Raw genomic sequence first — 21,179 nt, 5'->3', positions numbered from 1 at the left:
ACTTGGAAAACAAATGATACATAACAAAGACTAAAACTGCTCTCCAACAGTATATTGTTCACTATAAATCAGATACTATGGAAATAAGAAATATAAAAAAAAATACTTAGCCACTAGCATGCTTCCCAATCACATGGAAATTCTAGATCTATCTAATTTAATCTATAGTTTCAGGAAATGGATTAATAGATCTTGATATGAGACAGCTGCTGACCCCTGTGAAAATTAAAAACATTTTAAAAGCCCTCTTCCTTTTTTATTATCTCTGAAATAACCAGTTTTCTAGGAAAAAGGAAAAGAGAGTACCATATTTTTCATAATCTCTGTAATGCAAGTGCCAAGCACATGTGATTTATACCTGTTTTATGACATATGGATTCTGCCAATCATCTTTAGTTTATCAAAACTATTTTTATGAAGGGGTGCAGAGTATCATTTTCCTGAATTATTATTAGACTAGGCCACGTGTGGAAATAAATCTCTTCTTTCCAAATCTTTTATGTAAGTGCACTATTATAAGGACATATGCCCACCCAGTAAGCACACAATAAACGTTTCTTGATTAGACGACTTGGAATGTAAATCAATAACCATAATTTATATGGTAATTAATTCAGACCAATGGAGAGAAGGATTATGAAACCAAAACACAGGAAATAATTGAGAATCTTCTTCTTAGAGATTAACTTTGATTCCAATGGCTTGTTTAAATTCATGGTTTTGTGGTTCCAAGATGTCATAGAAAACTTGTTTTTTGTCAAAATGGTCTCTAATGTAAAGTAAATCTTCAACGGAATAGTTATCATTTTTTCCAGTCCAAATAGTCAGGCTGTACCTGCATTGAAATAAAACAGAATTATATAGTTAAAAGTGGAAGAAAGAGATGAGTCATTCCAATAAGCCTACAAATACTCTCATTTATCTCTAACTCAAATGCACTCAGATGAAAAAATTAATCAGCAATGGTGTAACTGCACTTTCATATTTCATTCTTTCATCAAGAGGGACTAGAGACAAAAAAACATTCATACTGCTGTTGTCTAAATGACATAACTGCTCTATCTGAATTGTAGGACTGTTAAATGGACTAAGAAACCAGATGAGTGGCATGGGAAATGGTTCTAATTTTGGAAAAAGGAATCGAAGAGACTGTGTTGCTGATGGAGGAATCTGTAACCTGGGTTTGTTCAGGAGCCTGGTCAGGGTGAAAAGCACAATGGGAAGGGATTGTGAAGAGACACAAATGTCACTGACATCCACAACACTTAGAATCATATATGGAGGCCCTGCTGTTTCTTTTGGAGGTTTTTGTATGAGATACAAGAATGCCAAGAGCTTTCACTAAGAATGACAAATAGAATACATTTAGATCTTTTTCTGACGAGCTGAAAACCAATAACCTATGTAAATTCATTATGGATGTAAGAATATGCTCAGAATGTTAATGTTACTTAAACTGTACACTTCTATTTCTTCTGGTGACACTACTACTGCTGCATTCAAGTCGAGGGAAATGAAAAGCTGTTAAGCAGTTTCATATTTATATTCCCCATAAGCTTGTCAGAATCCAGGGAAAATTTTCCAAAGCATTTTTTCTACTATTGATAAGAAATAACTGCCTAACCAAGGCATATTTTCTTGTCATATTGACACATTCCTGCCCTTAAGGATGGTGACACCATTCTGGAAATACAACAGAGGAAAGTAATTTGGATATTGCCCCACAGCAGTATCATATTACAAACCAAACAGAATTTTAAACTACAGCTAAGGGACACAGAAAAAGAAAAGTGAAAATTAGTTCTGAAACTTATATTTTTTGCTAAAAGGGAAACTTTATTACTTTATCTGGGCACCATGGTGAAAAACCTCATAAAAAGACATGGTTATAAGCATTTAGGTAAAAAGAAGAGCTTCCCAGTATTATTTTGCCTCTTTTAATATTCACTTCATTGTATTCAGACTGAAATGGAAAAAATTGCCTGAGGGTATCTTAAACATTCATTGATATAAATTCTCAAACTTCATTTTTTAACCTTCTTTATGGTGAAATAACACATACAAAAAAGTGCATAAAACATAAATTTTATCAGATTATTATAAAGTGAACTCCAGTGTAATAAAACAAATAAATAGAACATGGCCAGCAGCTGAGGAAGCACCTTGGTATCACTGCTCTATCACAATCTCCTCTCCTTTCAAGTCTCCATGATCTTTAAGATTGTTAAGTATATGACAGAGAAGGAAACAGGAACTATTACAGAGTGAAAGAGGATGAGGAGATACAATAACTAAATTCAATGCATGTTCTTGGAGAGTTTTCTGGATCAGAAGAGGAAAAGAGGTATTGTTGCAATGGTTGGTAGAATCTGAATGGGGTCTGTGGACTGTATGGTAGTGTTGTATCAACGCTGACTTCCTGACTGGGAGGCTGCATGGTGGTGATACAGAAGCTGTCCTCCTTTGGGGCAGTATCCTCTGGAGTACTTAGGGATAATGAGGCTCATGCAGAAAAACATAAATAGAAAATTATATATGTATAGAGAAATAATGGACAAATGCAGGAAAGTGTTAACAATTGGGGAATCTGGGTGAAGGAGATGCGGTAGTTTTTGCAACTTTTCTGTAAATTTAAAACTTTTGAAAAATAATCGTAAATCACTCCTATAAAAGACAGTTAAAAAAAAAAAAGGCAGGACGCGGTGGCTCATGCCTGTAATCCCAGAACTTTGGGAGGCCGAGGCAGGCCGATTGCCTGAGCTCAGGAGTTCGAGACCACCCTGGGTAACACGGTGAAACCAAGTCTCTACTAAAATACAAAAAATTATCTGGGCGTGGTGGCGCGCGCCTGTAGTCCCATTAACTGGGAGGCTGAGGTACAGGAATCGCTTGAGACTTGGAGGTGGAGGCTGCAGTGAGCCGAGATGGTGCCACTGCACTCCAGCTTGGGCTACAGAGTAAGACTCCTCTCAAAAAAAGAAACAAAAACAAAAACAAAACAAAACAAAAAGTAAAAAAACAAAACTCCATTAATTTTCAAATAAAGGAAAAGGCAAAGTTATTCAAAGCAAACAAAAAGAAAGACAACGGGAATTGAGGTTAAAAAAAATCATTAAATAAGACCAAGAACACCATGGTAAAGGTGTAATTCTTAATGAAGAGAAAATAGGTATGAATGTGTACACAACAGATAGCATATCATGAACATTTTAAAAGGAAAAACTATGAAGGTGGATGAGGAAATAGACAAAAATATTTTAAGAGTTGGAGATGACATATTTGTACATATGAAAAATAACACATTTATAATAAAATTATTCATGAAAACAATGTAATATATTAGAAATATGCCAAATGCCCATCAAAAGAAGGCAAGTCAATTATAGTACATACATAAATATCATACACCTAGGAAAGAAAAACAAGAAAGTTTACTTCAGAAAGAGCTCCACGATGTATTAAGTCAAAAAAAAAAAAAAAGAGGAAGGAAAAGAAAAAAAAAGCAAAGCAAAGAACAGAACCAAGAAGCAAGGTGTATGACATACCATCTTTTGTTTTAAAAAGGAGGGGGACCAGGCACGGTGGCCCACGCCTGTAATCCCAGCAGTTTGGGAGGCCGAGGCAGTGGATCACTTGAGGTCAGGCGTTCAAGACCAGCCTGGCCAATGTAGCGAAACCCCGTCTCCACTAAAGATAAAAAAAAAATTACCTGGGTATGGTGGGTGCCTGTAATCCCAGCTACTAGGGAGGCTGAGACACGAGAATCACTTGAACCCATGAAGCAGAGGTTGCAGTGAGCCAAGATCCTGCCACTGAACTCCAGTCTGGGCAACAGAGCAAGACTCCACCTGAAAGAAAGAAAGAAAAGAAAGAAAAGAAAGAAAGGGGAAAGGGAAGGAAAGGAAGGAAAGGAAGAAGGAAAGGAAGGAAGGAAGGAAGGAAAGAAAGGAAAGAAAGGAAAGAAAGGAAGAAAGGAAGAAAGGAAGAAAGAAAAAGAAAGAAAGAAAGAAAGAAAAAGAAAGAAAGAAAGAAAAAGAAAGAAAGAAAGACAGACAGACAGAAAGAAAAAGAAAGAAAGAAAGAAAGAAAGAAAGAAAGAAAGAAAGAAAGAAAGAAAGAAAGAAAGAAAGAGAAAGGCTGGGTGCGGTGGCTCATGCCTGTAATCTCAGGACTTTGGGAGGCCAAAGCGGGCAGATCATGAGGTCAAGAGATAGAGATCATCCTGGCCAACATGGTGAAACCCCATCTCCACTAAAAATACGACAAATTAGCTGGATGTGGTGCCCACCTGTAGTCCCAGCTACTTGGGAGGCTGAGGCAGGAGAATCACTTGAACCCGGGAGGTGGAGGTTGCAGTGACCCGAGATCGCGCCACTGAACTCCAGCCTGGTGACAGAGCGAGACTCCGTCTCAAAAAAAAATAATAAAAAAAAAATTAATAAAATAAAAATAAAAGTAAAAAGGAAGGGAAATTAGAAGCTATATTTACATTTACTCTTATATGTATAAAGAAACTAACAATTGTAGTTAGTGACATTGGGCAGGAAGACTGGGTAGATGAGAGAAAGGCTTTTCACAGTGTAAGTCTTTATTCTATTAAGTTTTTGAATTAATTTTTTTGTTTGAAAAATTAAATTTAAAATACTTTTAAAAGAAAACAAAAAGTAACACAAGAAAACTTATATAAAATAACATTAATAATGTTTTATTAATGTATGACAGAAGCTGGTAGTTTTACTCCAATATCCATTCTCCTTTTTCTTTCTAACAGGAACTCCTGAATTCTAACTAGACACAAGGTTGTACAAAATAAGATCCACATTTCCCAGCTTTACCTGTAACTACGTACAGGTACATAACTGAGTTACAGCCAATGTGTTATAACAGGAAGACATGTAACATGAGTAAAACTGCAGAATAGGAGTTTTTGTCCCTCGTCTACCCTACTGAAACACCAATTTTGACAACTACTCATGGATAAAAGTACCTTTGTGAGAACCCAGGAGTCCAGTGGAAAGACTCCGCTACTACATTGGCGCGTACACACACACAAAATCTGAGAATAGACACATTGAAGAAGGTAAAACATTTCACTTTACCCACATTACCCCTCCTCTAAGGCAGCACAGTTCAGTGCCAACAAAGACCTCCTTGGCCTGTGTACTCTCCTACGAGGAAAAGTAAGAGTGTAGTAAGCACCTAGCTTCACTCCCCATGTGGGATGCTGCTCTTCCTCTCACCCCACCCAGAACGCTGAAGGGATCAGCAAGGTTGATTAGTCCAGGAGCGACAGGAATTGGAAAATGGGCAGAGGCTCACTTACTTTTAATTTTAGTGGGTACATAGTAGGTATTTATATTTATGGGGTACATGAGATGTTTTGATATAGGCATGTACTATGTAATGATCACTTGAAAAATGGGGTTCCCGTCCCCTCAGGTATTTATCCTTTGTGTTACAAACAATTCAATTATACTCTTTTAGTTATTTCTAAATGTACAATTAAATGAACTATAGTCACCCCGTTGTGCTATCACATATTAGGCCTTATTCAGTCAAACTATTTTTTCATACTCATTAGCCATTCACACCTCCCCCCAACACCACCACCACTACCTATCCCAGCCTCTGGTAAACCACCCTCCTCTCTATCTCCATGGGTTCAATTGCTCCAATTTTTAGAAGCCACAAATAAATAAGAACATGAGATGTTTATCTTTCTGTGCCTGGCTTATTTCTTAACATAATGATCTCCAGTTCCACCCACGTCGTTGCAAATGACAGGATCTCATTCTTTTTTATGGCTGAATATATTCCATTGTGTATAAGTACCATATATATACTTTAATCTATTCATCTGTTGATGAACACTTTGGTTGCTTTCAAATCTTGGCTATTGTGAATAGTGCTGCAACAAACATCAAAGTACAGCTATCTCTCTGATACACTGATTTCCTTTCTTTTGTTTACATACCGAGCAGTGGGATTGCTGGATCGTATGATAGCTCTATGTATAGTTTTTTCCTCAAAAAACTAAAACCTGGCTGGGCACGGTGGCTCACGCCTGTAATTCCAGCACTTTGGGAGGCCAAGGTGGGTGGATAGCCTGAGGTCGGGAGTTTGAGACCAGCCTGGCCAGAGTGGTGAAACCCCGTCTCTACTAAAAATACAAAAAAAATGAGGTGAGCGTGGTGGCGGGCACCTGTGATCCCAGCTACTTGGGAAGCTGAGGCAGGAGAATCACTTGAACCTGGGAGATGGAGGTTGCAGTGAGCTGAGATCATGCCATTGCACTCCAGCCTGGGCAACTCAGTGAGACTCCATCTCAAAACAAAAACAAAAACAAAAAAACTAAAACCCTCGTACCAACAGCATACTAGGGTTCCCTTTTCTCCACATCCTTGCTAGCATTTACTGCCTGTCTTTTGGATAAAAGCCATTTTAATTGGGGTGTGATGATATCTCATTGTAGTTTTGATTTGCATTTCCCTGATAATCAATGATGTTGAGCACCTTTTCATACGCCTGTTTGCCATTTGTATGTCTTTTTTTGAGAAATGTCTATTCAAATCTTTTGCCCATTTTAAGATCAGATTAGATTTTTTCCAGTAGAGTTGTTTGAGCTACTTACATATTCTACTTATTGATCCCTTGTTAGATGGGTAGTTTGCAAATGTTTTCTCCCATTCTGTACATTGTTTCTTCACTTTGTTGACCATTTCCTTTGCTGTACAGAAGCTTTATGACTTGATGTGATCCCATTTGTCCATTTTTGCTTTGGCTGCCTTGCTTGTGGGGTATTACTAAAGAAATCTTTGCCAAGACCAATGTCTTGAAGGGTTTCCCCAATGTTTTCTTGCAGTAGTTTCATAGTTTGAGGTCTTAGATTTAAGTATTTAATCCATTTTCATTTCATTTTGGTATACAGTAAGAGACAGGGGTCTAATTTCATTCTTCTGCATATGGCTATCTAGTTTTCTCTGCACCATTTACTGAAGAGACTCATTTCCCCAGTGTATGTTCCTGGCAGCTTTGTGAAAACACTGTAGGTGTGTGCATTTGTTTCTGGTTTCTCAATTCTGTCCCATTGGCCTCTGTGTCTGTTTTTATGCCAGTACAGTGCAGTTTTGGTTACTATAGCTCTGCAGTACAATTTGAAGTCAGGTAAATGTGATTCTTCCAGTTTTGTTCATTTTGCTTAGGATAACTTTGGCTATTCTGGGTCTTTGTGGTTCCATATACAGTTTAGGATTTTTAAAATATTTCTGTGAAGAATGTCATTGGAATTTTGATAGGGACTGCATTGAATCTATAGATTGCTTTAGGTAGTATGGATATTTTAACAATATTAATTCTTCCAATCCACGAACATGGAATATCTCTCCCTTTTGGGGTGTCCTCTTCAGTTGCTTGCACCAGTGTTTTATAGTTTTAATTATAGAGATCTTTCACTTCTTTGGTTAATTCCTAGGTAGTTAATTTTAAATGTGGCTATTCTAAGTGGGATCACTTTTCTGATTTCTTTTTTAATTGTTCACTGTTGGCATACAGAAATGTTAGTAATTTTTGTATGCTGATTTTGTACCCTGCAACTTTACTGAATTTATTAGTTCTAATAGTTTTTTTATGTGGAGTCTTTAGGTTTTTCCAAATATAAGATCATATCATCTGCAAACAAGGATAATTTGACTTCTTCCTTTCCAATTTGGATGTCCTTTATATATCTTTCTTGTCTGATTGTTCTCCCTAGGACTTCTAGTACTATGTTAAATAACAGTGGTGAAAGTGGGCATCCTTGTCTTGTTCCTGGTCTTAGAGAAAAGGCTTTCAGTTTTATCCCACTCACCATAATACTAGCTGTGGGTCTGTTGTATACAGCTTTTATTACGTTGAGGCATGCTCCTTCCATACCCAGTTTTTTGTGGGTTTTTATCATGAAGGGATGTTGAATTTTACCCAATGTTTTTTCAGCATCAATTGAAATGATCATATGGTTTTTGTCCTTCACGCTGTTAATATGATGTATCACAGTGATTGATTCACATGTGTTGAACCATCCTTTCATCCCTCGGATAAATCCCACTTGGTCATGATGATCTTTTTAATGTATTGGTGAATTCAGTTTGCTAATATCTTGCTGAGGATTTTTGCATCAATGTTTCTCAGTAATATTGACTTGTAGGTTTTTTTTTTTTTTTTAATGTGTCTTTGTCTGTTTTTGGTATCAGGGTAATGCTGGCCTTGTAGAATGAGTTTAGAAGTATTCCCTCCTCCTCTATTTTTTGGATAGTTTGAATAGGACTGGTGTTAGTTCTTCTTTAAATGTTTGGTAGAATTCAGCAGTGAAGCTATCGGGTCCCAGGGTTTTCTTTACTAAAAGACTTTTTATTATGGCTTCAATCTCATTACTTGTTATTGGTCTGTTCAGATTTTAGATCTCTTCATGGTTCAATATTGGTTGGTTGTATGACTCTAGGGATTTGTCCATTTCTTCTAGATTTTCCAGTTTGTTGGCATATAGTTGCTCACAGTAGCCACTAATAATTCTCTGGATTTCCACAGTATCAATTGTAATGTCTCCTTTTTCATATCTGATTTTATTTATTTGGATTCTCTGTTTTTTTCTTAATCTGGCTAAAGATTTGTCTAACTTTTCAAAAAGCCAACTTTTTGTTTCATTGATCTTTTGTACTGTTTTCATTTCAATTTCATTTATTTCTGTTCTTTTTTTTTTTTTTTTTTTTTGAGATAGAGTCTCACTCTGTTGCCCAGATTGGAGTGCAGTGGTGTGATCTCGGCTCACTGCAATCTCTGCTGCCCAGGTTCAACTGATTCTCCTGCATCAGCCTCTTGAGTAGCTGGGATTACAGGTGCGTGCCACCACGCCTGGTTAATTGTTGTATTTTTAGTAGAGACAGGGTTTTGCCTTGTTGGTCAGGCTGGTCTCAAACTCCTGACCTCAGGTGATTCACTGCCTTGGCCTCCCAAAGTGCTGGGATTATAGGCGTGAGACACTGTGCCCGGCCTGATCTTTATTATTTATTTTCTTCTACTAATTTTGGGTTCGGTTTGCTCTTGCTTTTCTAGTTTTTTTTGTTTTGTTTTGTTTTGTTTTTTGAGATGGAGTCTCACTCTGTCGCCTAGGCTGGAGTGCAGTGGTGTGATCTCGGTTCACTGCAAGCTCTGCCTCCCAGGTTCACACCATTCTCCTGCCTCAGCCTCCCGAGTAGCTGGGACTACAGGCACCCGCCACCACGCCCGGCTATTTTTTTGTATTTTTAGTAGAGACGGGGTTTCACTGTGTTAGCCAGGATGGTCTTGATCTCCTGACCTCGTGATCCACCCGTGTCAGCCTCCCAAAGTGCTGGGATTACAGGTGTGAGCCACAGTGCTCGGCCTTGCTTTTCTAGTTTTTAAGATGCACTGTTAGGTTATTTGAAGTTTTAAAAATTTTTGATGTAGGCACTTATAGCTATAAACTTCCATCCTAGTATGGCTTTTGCTGCATCTGCTAGGTTTTGATATGTTGTGTTTCCATTATCATTTGTTTCAATAAAATTTTCAATTTCTTTCTTAATTTCTTCATTGACCCACTGGCCATTCAGGAGCATATAGTTTAATTTCCATGTATTTGTATAGTTTCCAAAATTCCTCATTATTGATTTCTAGTTTTATTCCATTGTGGTCAGAGAAGATCCTTGATATTATTTCAATTTTTTGAATGTTGTTAGACTTGTTTTGTGATCTAATGTATGGTCTACCCTGGAGAATGATCCATGTGCTGAGAAAAAGAATGTGTATTCTGCAGCTGTTGGATGAAATGTTCTGTAAATATCTGTTAGATGCATTTGCTCTATAGTGCAGATTAAGTCCCATGTTTCTTTACTGATTTTCTATCTGGAAGATCTGTCCAATGTTGCAAGTGGGGTGTTGAAGTCTCCAGCTATTATTGTATTGGAATCTAACAGCTTAGCTCTAATAATATTTGCTTTATATATCTGGGTGCTCCAGTGTTGGGTTTATATATATTTACAATTGTTATATCCTCTTGCTGAACTGACTCCTTTATCATTATATAGTGATCTTCTTAGTCTCTTACAGTTTTTGTGTTGAAATTTTTTTTTATTATACTTTAAGTTCTAGGGTGCATGTGCACAACATGCAGGTTTGTTACATATGTATACATGTGCCATGTTGGTGTGCTGTACCCATTAACTCGTCATTTACATTAGGTATATCTCCTCATGCTATCCCTCCCCACTCCCTCCACCCCACAACAGGCCCCGGTGTGGGATGTTCCCCACCCTGTGTCCAAGTGTTCTCATTGTTTGATTCCCACCTATGAGTGAGAAAATGCGGTGTTTGGTTTTTTGTCCCTGTGATAGTTTGCTGAGAATGATGGTTTCCAGCTTCATCCATGTCCCTACAAAGGACATGAACTCATCCTTTTTTATGGCTGCATAGTATTCCATGGTGTATATGTGCCACATTTTCTTAATCCAGTCTATCATTGATGGACATTTGGGTTGGTTCCAAGTCTTTGCTATTGTGAATAGTGCCACAATAAACATACGTGTCCACGTCTTTAAAGCAGCTTGATTTATAATCCTTTGGGTATATACCCAGTAATGGGATGGCTGGGTCAAATGGTATTTCTAGTTCTAGATCCTTGAGGAATCACCACACTGTCTTCCACAATGGTTGAACTAGTTTATAGTTCTACCAACAGTGTAAAAGTGTTTCTATTTCTCCACATCCTCTCCAGCACCTGTTATTTCCTGACTTTCTAATGATCACCATTCTAACTGGTGTGAGATGGTATCTCATTGTGGTTTTGATTTGCATTTCTCTGATGGCCAGTGATGATGAACATTTTTTCATGTGTCTGTTGGCTGCATAAATGTCTTCTTTTGAGAGGTATCTGTTCATATCCTTCACCCACTTTTTGATGGGGTTGTTTGATTTTTTCTTGTAAATTTGCTTCAGTTCTTTGTAGATTCTGGGTATTAGCCCTTCATCAGACGGGTAGATTGTAAAAATTTTCTCCCATTCTGTAGGTTGCCTGTTCACTCTGATGGTAGTTTCTTTTGCTGTGCAGAAGCTCTTGAGTTTAATTAGATCCCATTTGTCAATTTTGCCTTTTGTTGCCATTGCTTTTGGTGTTTTAGTCATGAAGTCCTTGCCCATGCCTATGGCCTGAATGGTATTGCCTAGGTTTTCTTCTAGGGTTTTTATGGTTTTAGGTCTGACATTTAAGTCTTTAATCCATTGTGAATTAATTTTTGTATAAGGTGTAAGGAAGGGATCCAGTTTCAGTTTTCTACATATGGCTAGCCAGTTTTCCCAGCACCATTTATTAAATAGGGAATCCTTTCCCCATTTCTTGTTTTTGTCAGGTTTGTCAAAGATAAGATGGTTGTAGATGTGCGGTCTTATTTCCAAGGGCTCTATTCTGTTCCATTGGTCTATATCTCTGTTTTGGTACCAGTAATACCAAACAGAGTATTTTGTTTGTTTTGGTTTTGGTTACTGCATGCTGTTTTGGTTACTGCAGCCTTGTAGTATAGTTTGAAGTCAGGTAGTGTGATGCCTCCAGCTTTGCTCTTTTGGCTTAAGATTGTCTTGGCAATGCAGGCTCTTTTTTGGTTCCATATGAACTTTAAAGTAGTTTTTTCCAATTCTGTGAAGAAAGTCATTGGTAGCTTGATGGGGATGGCATTGAATCTATAAATTACCTTGGGCAGTATGGCCATTTTCATGATATTGATTCTTCCTATCCATGAGCATGGACTGTTATTCCATTTGTTTGTGTCCTCTTTTATTTTGTTGAGCAGTGGTTTGTAGTTCTCCTTGAAGAGGTCCTTCACATCCCTTGTAAGTTGGATTCCTAGGTATTTTATTCTCTTTGAAGCAATTGTGAATGGGAGTTCACTCATGATTTGGCTGTTTGTCTGTTATTGGTGTATAGGAATGCTTGTGATTTTTGCACATTGATTTTGTATCTTGAGACTTTGCTGAAGTTGCTTATCAGCTTAAGGAGATTTTGGGCTGAGACGATGGGGTTTTCTAAATATACAATCATGTCATCTGCAAACAGGGACAATTTGACTTCCTCATTTCCTAATTGAATACCCTTTATTTCTTTCTCCTGCCTGATTGCCCTGGCCAGAACTTCCAACACTATGTTGAATAGGAGTAGTGAGAGAGGGTATCCCTGTCTTGTGCCAGTTTTCAAAGGGAATGCTTCCAGTTTTTGCCCATTCAGTATGATATTGGCTGTGGGTTTGTCATAAATAGTTCCTATTATTTTGAGATATGTCCCATCAATACCTAGTTTATTGAGAGTTTTTAGCATGAAGGGCTGTTGAATTTTGTCAAAGGCCTTTTCTGAATCTATTCAGATAATCATGTGGTTTTTGTCTTTGGTTCTGTTTATATGCTAGATTATGTTTATTGATTTGCATATGTTGAACCAGCCTTGCATCCCAGGTATGAAGCCCACTTGATCGTGCTGGATAAGCTTTTTGATGTGCTGCTGGATTCAGTTTGCCAGTATTTTATTGAGGATTTTTGCAGCGATGTTTATCAGGGATATTGGTCTGAAATTCTTTTTTTGTTGTGTCTTTGCCAGGCTTTGGTATCAGGATGATGCTGGCCTCATAAAATGAATTAGGGAGGATTCCCTCTTTTTCTATTGATTGGAATAGTTTCAAAAGGAATGCTACCAGCTCCTCTTTGTACCTCTGGTAGAATTCAGCTGTGAATCCGTCTCGTCCTGGACTTTTTTTGGTTGGTAGGCTATTAATTATTCCCTCAATTTCAGAGCCTGTTATTGGTCTATTTGGAGATTCAACTTCTTCCTGGTTTAGTCTTGGGAGGGTGTATGTGTCCAGGAATTTGTCTATTTCTTCTAGATTTTCTAGTTTATTTGTGTAGAGGTGTTTATAGTATTCTCTGATGGTAATTTGTATTTCTGTGGGATCAGTGGTGATATCCGCTTTATCATTTTTTATTGCATCTATTTGATTCTTCTCTCTTTTCTTCTTCGTTAGTCTTGCTAGTGGTCTATCAATTTTGTTGATCTTTTCAAAAAACCAGCTCCTGGATTCATTGCTTTTTTGAAGGGTTTTTTTTTTGTCTCTATCTCCTTCAGTTCTGCTCTGATCTTAGTTATTTCTTGCCTTCTGCTAGCTTTTGAATGTGTTTGCTCTTGCTTCTCTAGTTCTTTTAATTGTGATGTTAGGGTGTCAATTTTAGATCTTTCCTGCTTTCTCTTGTGGGCATTTAGTGCTATAAATTTCCCTCTACACACTGCTTTAAATGTGTCCCAGAGATTCTGGTATGTTGTGTCTTTGTTCTCGTTGGTTTCAAAGAACATCTTTATTTCTGCCTTCATTTCGTTATGTACCCAGTAGTCATTCAGGAGCAGGTTATTCAGTTTCCACATAGTTGAGCGGTTTTGAGTGAGTTTCTTAATCCTGAGTTGTAGTTTGATTGCACTGTGGTCTGAGAGACAGTTTGTTATAATTTCTGTTCTTTTACATTTGCTGAGGAGTGCTTTACTTCCAACTATGTGGTCAATTTTGGAATAAGTGTGATGTGGTGCTGAGAAGAATGTATATTTTGTTGATTTGGGGTGGAGACTTCTGTAGATGTCTATTAGGTCCACTTGGTGCAGAACTGAGTTCAATTCCTGGATATCCTTGTTAACTTTCTGTCTTGTTGATCTGTCTAATGTTGACAGTGGGGTGTTAACGTCTCCCATTATTATTGTGTGGGAGTCTAAGTCTCTTTGTAGGGAAACTTTTTTTTTTTTTTTTTGAGACCGGGTCTTACTCTGTCACCCAGGCTGGAGTGCAGTGGTGCAATTACAGCTCACTGCAGCCTCCACCTCAGCCTCCCAAGCAGCTGGGATTACAGGCACATGCCACCACACCCAGCTAATTTTTTTTGTGTGTTGAAATCTATTTTGTCTCATATAAGTATATCTACTCCTGCTCTTTTTTGGTTTCCATTAGCATGGAATATCTTTTTCCATCCTTTTCAGTCTATGTGTGTCTTCATAGGTGATGTGTGTTCCTTGTAAGCAACAGATTGATGAGTCTCGCTCTTTTTTTTTTTATCCATTCAGTCACTCTGACTTTGATTAGAGAGTTTAGTTCACTTACATTCAATGTTATTATTGATAAGTAAGGACTTACCCCTGCCAGTTTGTTATTTGTTTTCTGGTTATTTTGTGGTCTTGCCTTCCTTCTTTTTTTCCCCCTTCCTTTCTTCCTTTTAGTGAAGGTGATTTTCTCTAGTGATATGATTTAGTTTCTTGCTTGTTACTTTTTGTGTATCCACTGTATGGTTTTTGGTTTGAGGCTACCATGAGGCTTGCTAATACTATCTTATAAACCATTATTTCAGCACTCTACTCATTTAGGAAATTTTCCTAGTAATGAGCTATAGAAATGATCCCTGGAAGTATAGTTTTTGTGTCTTAGTTTTTAACAAAAATATTTAAAAAGTTTAAAAAAAGTAACAAGTTAAAAAATAGAAAAAAGCTTATAGAATAAGGATATAAAGAAAGGAAATATTTTTGTACAGCTACATAAGGTGTTTGTGTTTTAAGCCAAGTGTTATTGCTAAAGAGTCAAAAAGATTTGTTTAGAAAAAGCTTATAAAGTAAAAATGTTAGAGTAAGCTAAGGTTAATGTATTCTTGAAGAAAAAGAAATTTTAAATAAATTTAGTATGGTCTAAGTATACAGTTTATAAAGTCTACAGTAGTGTACAGTAATGCTGTAGGCCTTCACATTCATTTACCACTCACTCACTGACACTTCCAGTCCTGCAAGCTCTGGAAATGGTAAGTGCCCTACACAGGTGTGCCATTTTTTATCTTTTATATCATATTTTTACTGTACTTTTTTCTATGTTTAGATATGTTTATATACACAGATACTTACCACTGTGTTATAATTACCTACATTATTCAGTATAATAATATGGTATACAAGTTTGAAGCCTAGAAGCAAATGGTTACATTGTATAGCCTAGGTGTAGGCAATCTAGGTTTGTGTAAGTACATCCTATGATGTTCACACAATGACAAAATTACCTAATGAAAAAAAATTTTTTTTTCTTTTTGAGACAGAATTTTGCTCTGCCACCCAGGCTGAAGTGCAGTGGCACGACCTCGGCTCACTACAACCTCTGCCTCCTAGGTTCAAGCGATTCTCCTGCCTCAGCCTCCTGAGTAGCTGAGATTAAAGACGTGTGCCACCACACTCACCTAATTTTTGTATTTTTAGTAGAGATGGGGTTTCACTGTGTGGACTAGGCTGGTCTCGAACTCCTGAACTCAAGTGATCCACCCACCTTGGCCTCTCAAAGTGCTGAGATTACAGGCCTGAGCCACTGTGCCTGGATGACCTAATGAAAAATTTCTCAGAAGGTATCCCCACCTTAAAGCGACACATGACTGTACTTCTGCAGTATCTTTGCAGAATACTAAGTTGTTGTGTTAAAAGTAAGAATAAGATATGTTTGGGCACTATTAGCAATATTATCTAACACTGTTCTAGAGTTCTCAGTGTTGACTATTGACATTTCAGCTAGATAATTCTTTCCTGTGGGAGCAGTCCTGTGCAATGTAGGATGTCTAAAGCAGCATCCCTGGCCTTTACCACTAGCTGTTCAATAGAATCCCTGCCCCCACCCCTCATCTTTTGGTGTGGCAACCAAAAATGTCCTCAGGCATTGTCTGCTGGAGAGCCAAATCACCCCTACTGATAATACCTTGAGAATCACTATTCTAGAGGTGTTAACCATCATAAAAAAGAAATTAGAGATATAAAAGTTGAAAAGAGGTAAAATTAACATTATTTGAAGAGAATAAATTTTTTTTGCTTAGAAAACTCAAGAAAATCAACTGAAAGACTATTTTTTTTTAGACGGAGTCTTGTTCAGCCGCACAGGCTGGAGTGCAGTGGTGCGATCTTGGCTCACTGCAACCACCATCTCCCGAATTCAAGTGATTCCCCCATCTCAGCCTCCCGAGTAGCTGGAATTACAGGCACCTGCCATCATGCATGGCTAATTTTTTTTTTTTTTGGACTTTAGTAGAGATGGTGTTTCACCATGTTGGCCAAGCTGGTCTTGAACTCCTGACCTCAGGTGATCCGCCCGCCTTGGCCTCCCAAAGTGCTAGGATTACACACATGAGACACTGTGCCTGGCCCTGAAAGACTATTAAAAATGCTAAGAGAATTTAGGATATAGATTTGGACACAATATCCAAATCAATATAATTGACTCTTGAACAACACAGGTTAGAACTGAGTGAGTCCATTGATATACTGATTTTTTTTCAACCAAATGAGAATGGACATAGAGTATTCACAGGATTTGAAATGTGGGTATAAGGAGGCTGACTTTCTGTGTACTCAAGTCCCAAAGGAACAGCTTGGGAACTTCAGAATGAGCCGATTTTGGTGTATGCTGAGCATCCTTGAACCCATCCTCCACGTATACTGAGGGATGACTGTATACAGAAATCTATAGCCTTCATATATATGTATATGCATTTTATATATATATACACACCTAGTATAAAAATATAAATACCCCTAGTATATACAGGTCATCTAAATACACCTAGTATATGCCTGCATGTATATATATATGCATACAGGCACTGTTTCATCATAGAGGGCATTAGAAGCCTGTACCTTCTGGAGACGTAGTTTTGGTGTTTAAACACAAAAATAGTTATAAAAGGCAGCATTAAGCAAAGAGCCTTAGAGGTTATTTTAGTTACTCTGGTGTATGTTTTTTTTCTTTCAACATTTGTGGGCTGGAACGGGAATGTGATGGTGTACGTCAGCTTCTACTTATGTGCATGCTGACACTCCCAGGGTTAGCAGAGGAACTAGACAGAATGAACCTAGGCTCTAGATGACCGGAGAAGATCCTCCACCCTCCTGAGACCTTCCTGAGTCTGGATTGTTTGGAGAGAGATATATAAATTTCTCTCCGGTTTGAGTTACTGTATTTTGAAATTTCTATAATAAAAACACTTAGCCTGTTCTTTGAACAGGTATGCTGTCAAGAACTGAAACTTCACCATGGTTCAAGGGTGTTACGGCAGAGTGGATTCACCAACTACCTAAAGGAGAAGCAAAAAGGGATTGGCAGTTCATCACTTGTTGAGTTCCCTGACACAGAAATATTGTGATAGTGTCTTATTTCAAATAGCTCTCTTGACATTGCAAGATTCATTCATGCACAATTGCTTGACTCAAAATGAGGTTCTCGTTTAAAGATGGGATATTGCTATCTTCTTAGAAGCATTCTTGCTCTAGAAGCTACTCCTCTTTGTAATATATTATTCATATTACTAATTACATTAGAGCACATCACAAGGTGATTGAGGCAGTACTTGACACCAGAGTAACTAAAATAACCTCTAAGGCTCTTTGCTTAACGCTGTCTTTTATAGCTATTTTTGTATTTAAACACCAAAACTACTTCTCCAGAAAGTACAGGCTTCTAATGCCCTCTATGATGAAACAGTGCCTGTATGCATTTGGCTTTTCCATTTAACAACTATTTATTAAATTCCTATGATGTGCTGGGCATTATTTTAAATGCTGAAGATCTGTGGATGATCAAGATAAGCAAGGTTGTTGTCTTCATGCAATCTCACAAACATTAGATAATAAGAAAATTATTAGGAACAAAATTAAAACACCTGGGTCCACCATAAAGACAATTCTAACCTTCAGTCTTTTAAAGTAGAACCATATTATCCAGATTTTGTTATCTGAAACACTGTTAACAGCCTACATTGCTTTTACCATAAAAAGTACAGTCTACATAAATACTTCAGTGCTAAGTTTTTAAAAAATAAATGTACTTTTCCTTCCTATCTCAAACAATATAAGAACCTCTAAGTCTGTAGAACTAATGATAATGTTCTGTGGTTTTTTTCTATGGAATAATTAGAAAAACAAGCAAACTCCAGAATTTTGGAGGATGAATATGATTCTCAAAACCAGTAAAATGAGAGTAAATAGGTATCTTTAAAAAATAACGAGTAGATGAACTTGCAGTTACACAAGATAATAAGTCTAGAGATATAATGGACAGTAGGAGGACTGTAGTTAATATTGTATTTGAAAAATTTGCCAAGAGAATAGATTTTAGGTGCTCTTATCACACACATGACTATGTGAAAATCAATGCAACATCATCAAAAATGAAACAAAATATACCCAAATGGAATATAGGCTGGGCTGAATTCTCTCATAAATGTGGCCATAGTCTTATAGTACTTGTGCACATGATTATCTGAGTATCATGTCTCCAAGAAAATAGAGTCCATCTATATTGTAAATGTTTCTCAAATGAGGGTAAGAAGATATATTCTCAAAAACTCTAGAGTCTTCCATGAAAATTGAAAATTTAATTAAATGTAATGCTTTAATTTCAATAATAATCTTTAAAAAATTAATACAGTATGCTATTTGATTTCAGTGCACTTCCCTGACACTAATGAAAACAAACAAAACTATAGACAGAGTTAATAAATAAATGATGTGTTTGCAAAAAGAGAATGTCAAATAGCATCACGGGATACTTTAACAATGAGGGTTGCCCCATAATTGTTTGTAACTAAGAATCTGACTGGTATAGTGTCTGGTATCACCTAATATTTCTCTTTAAGCATAATGCTAGCAGCCACTGATTCAAACTACTCTAAGTTCAATTCATCTACAAATATTTTTACACATCAATTTTCCCACATGTAAATGGAATCATAATATACCTATCATTCTGCATCTTAATTTATTCAGTTAATAATATATCTTAGAGATCATTCCATATTAAAACATAGGGTCTACTGCATTATCTATAACATATAATATTCCATCATATGGGTGTACCATAATTTATTCAACAGTGTCTGAATGATAGATATTTAGAATGTTTCAAGTCTTTTATTAATACAAACGATGCTTCCAGAATATCCTTGTACCTATGTCTCTGTGCTTATGTGAATGTCTATTAGTAAGACACGGTCTCATTAGTGAAATTCATGAGTATTTGCCAAATTTCTCTCCAAGGAAATTATTGATCAGTTTACACTCCAGCCAAAAATGTATGAGTGTCTGCTTCCACTATTCTCTGTGACATAGTGAACTATTAAACTGGGCCTTTTTCTGGGTAATTTGTAAAAATCCTTTATTTGTCAGAATTCTTAACATTTCTCTGACATACACATTGGGAGTCTTTTTACTAGTTGTTTTCCATTTTTATGTATTCAAATGTATCAAAATTCCTTTTACAGGCTTCTGGGTTTTGTGCCTTACTACTAAGAAAGGTCTTCTCCATTCTGAAACTATATTTAAGGAATCATCCCTTGTTTATTCTTTATGCATTTACTGTTTGATGTTCAAATCTTTAATTCATTGGGAATGTATCTTGGAGCAAGGAATAAGCAAAGGTGTCAGCATTGTTTTTCCTACATAGCCTGCTGTCCTAAAACCAGTTGTTGAACTTCTTGCTCCAAAGATCTGAAAAGTCAACTTGTTTCTACACTAAGTTCCATAATAGATTCTGGACTTTTCCTTTTGTCCTACTGATTGATCTCTTAAAAGAAAAAAAAATTAAATTTTTAACATCTGTACTTTTATAATCTATTTAAATATTCAATAGGTGGTCCAACTAATTTTTATTACACATTAAAATAAAACTTTTATATAAAAAAGATTTCTGAAAGTATTATTTTTGAGACAGGGTCTCGCTCTGTCACCTAGGCTGTAGTACATTTGTATGATCTTGGCTCACTGAAGCCTCTGCCTCCCAGGTTCAAGCGATGCTCCCACCTTAGCTTCCCGAGTAGCTGCGACTACAGATGCATGCCACCACGCTCGGCTAATTTTTTATTTTTTTGTAAAGACAAGTTCTCACTAAATTGCCCAGGCTGATCTCAAACTCCTGGGCTCAAGCGATCTTCCTGCCTCAGCCTCCCAAAGTGTGGGATTTCAGGTGTGAGCCACCACACCTGGCTGATTTCTGAAATTATGATGAAATTTAAAAAGAAGCTAATTTATCCACTCATATTTTTTTGTGAATATATAACATAATGAAAAAGACAGCTAACACTGACTGAGCACCTACTATGTACAAAAACTTTTGTGAGGAATAGGGGTAAAATATACGATGTTAAGTAAGTTAAGGTTCCTCAAGGTGCTCCAATCTGGTGAGGGAGTCTGTGCGCTTATATCATCAGTTTTCATTTCTTTTCCGTCTACCTTTCTCTCACACACACTGTCCTTAAATAATCAATTTTAATGCCCTTTCTATCTCTGTCTCTCACACACACTCACATACACATTTGTTAAACTATTACATACCTGTTTGATTTCTTTAACAGCCAAAGTAACTGAGAACAAGACTGCCTGACTAATGCTGCTCTGACAGGGAACGTTACAGGTTGACTTAGTTCATTACATATATATTCCATCTCTTTCACCATTGTCCAACTGTACCCTTAAAAGAAAAGAAAAAAATTTAACTTTATTGATTGAAATCTTGAAAGACAATTAAATAAAAGACTAAATTACCTATAATTAGGTAAAACCATAGATAATTCATAGGTAATTCATAATACTTTCCATTTGGATTCTAAGTGAATTAAAATGCTACTTAATGTGAAAAAAAACTAAGTGGAAAATGGAGATAAAAAATCATTCCACAAGTGACCTAGAGCAAATTTAACAAAAAATTAAGGCACTAAAAAGGTTTTACTAATCTCTCAAGCACAAGAAAAAAAATTTACACCACTAGATTTTATTTACTTTAAAGATTTTTAAGGCTCTTCTTTTAGGTACACCTGCATCATTATTATTCTCTATAAACTTGGATTTCCTATTTTTGTTAAATTTTCTTTTCCAAGAAAGGTTGCTTTGGGGTATACGCTAGCTGTTTAAGTGATAGTTAACATCAAATCAATTTTCTTTTTGGCTTGCCCAAATTACCTGTATATTTTACTTAAAGTAGAAATAGTGGTAAAATTGACTATATATATATATATATATATATATACATATATATGTATATATTTTACATATATTTAAATCATGTTAAGACATTGTGGGCCAGGCACGGTGGTTTATGCCTGTAATC

At 36.7% G+C, this 21,179-nt stretch overlaps 1 protein-coding gene across 15 annotated transcripts in view; it reads right to left on the bottom strand.

Annotated features, from left to right (window-relative positions):
- Window positions 1–577: 577 nt before the first annotated feature.
- The window catches only part of FAM151B (family with sequence similarity 151 member B), a 54,330-nt gene continuing 33,728 nt past the window's right edge, over window positions 578–21,179 (bottom strand). For 7 of the 15 annotated variants that reach the window (XM_054555680.2, XM_054555679.2, XM_054555681.2 and 4 more), the window contains 3 exons: window positions 20,408–20,543; window positions 3,710–3,848; window positions 578–835 (listed from right to left, as the gene is read on the bottom strand). In XM_054555680.2, the coding sequence (XP_054411655.2) occupies window positions 803–835; window positions 3,710–3,848; window positions 20,408–20,543 (308 nt within the window). In that variant the 3' untranslated portion in view covers window positions 578–802. Of the gene's footprint in view, window positions 836–3,709; window positions 3,849–4,272; window positions 4,410–20,407; window positions 20,544–21,179 lie in introns of those variants that run through there. The other 8 variants (XM_024247767.3, XM_024247766.3, XM_063724159.1 and 5 more) reach the window with 3 other exon arrangements.

The sequence above is a fragment of the Pongo abelii genome, chromosome 4 (genome assembly GCF_028885655.2).
Source record: "Pongo abelii isolate AG06213 chromosome 4, NHGRI_mPonAbe1-v2.0_pri, whole genome shotgun sequence".
Lineage (NCBI taxonomy): Eukaryota > Metazoa > Chordata > Mammalia > Primates > Hominidae > Pongo > Pongo abelii.
The sequence above is the reverse complement of the archived record's forward strand: the minus strand, read 5'-3'. Positions and strand labels throughout refer to the sequence as shown.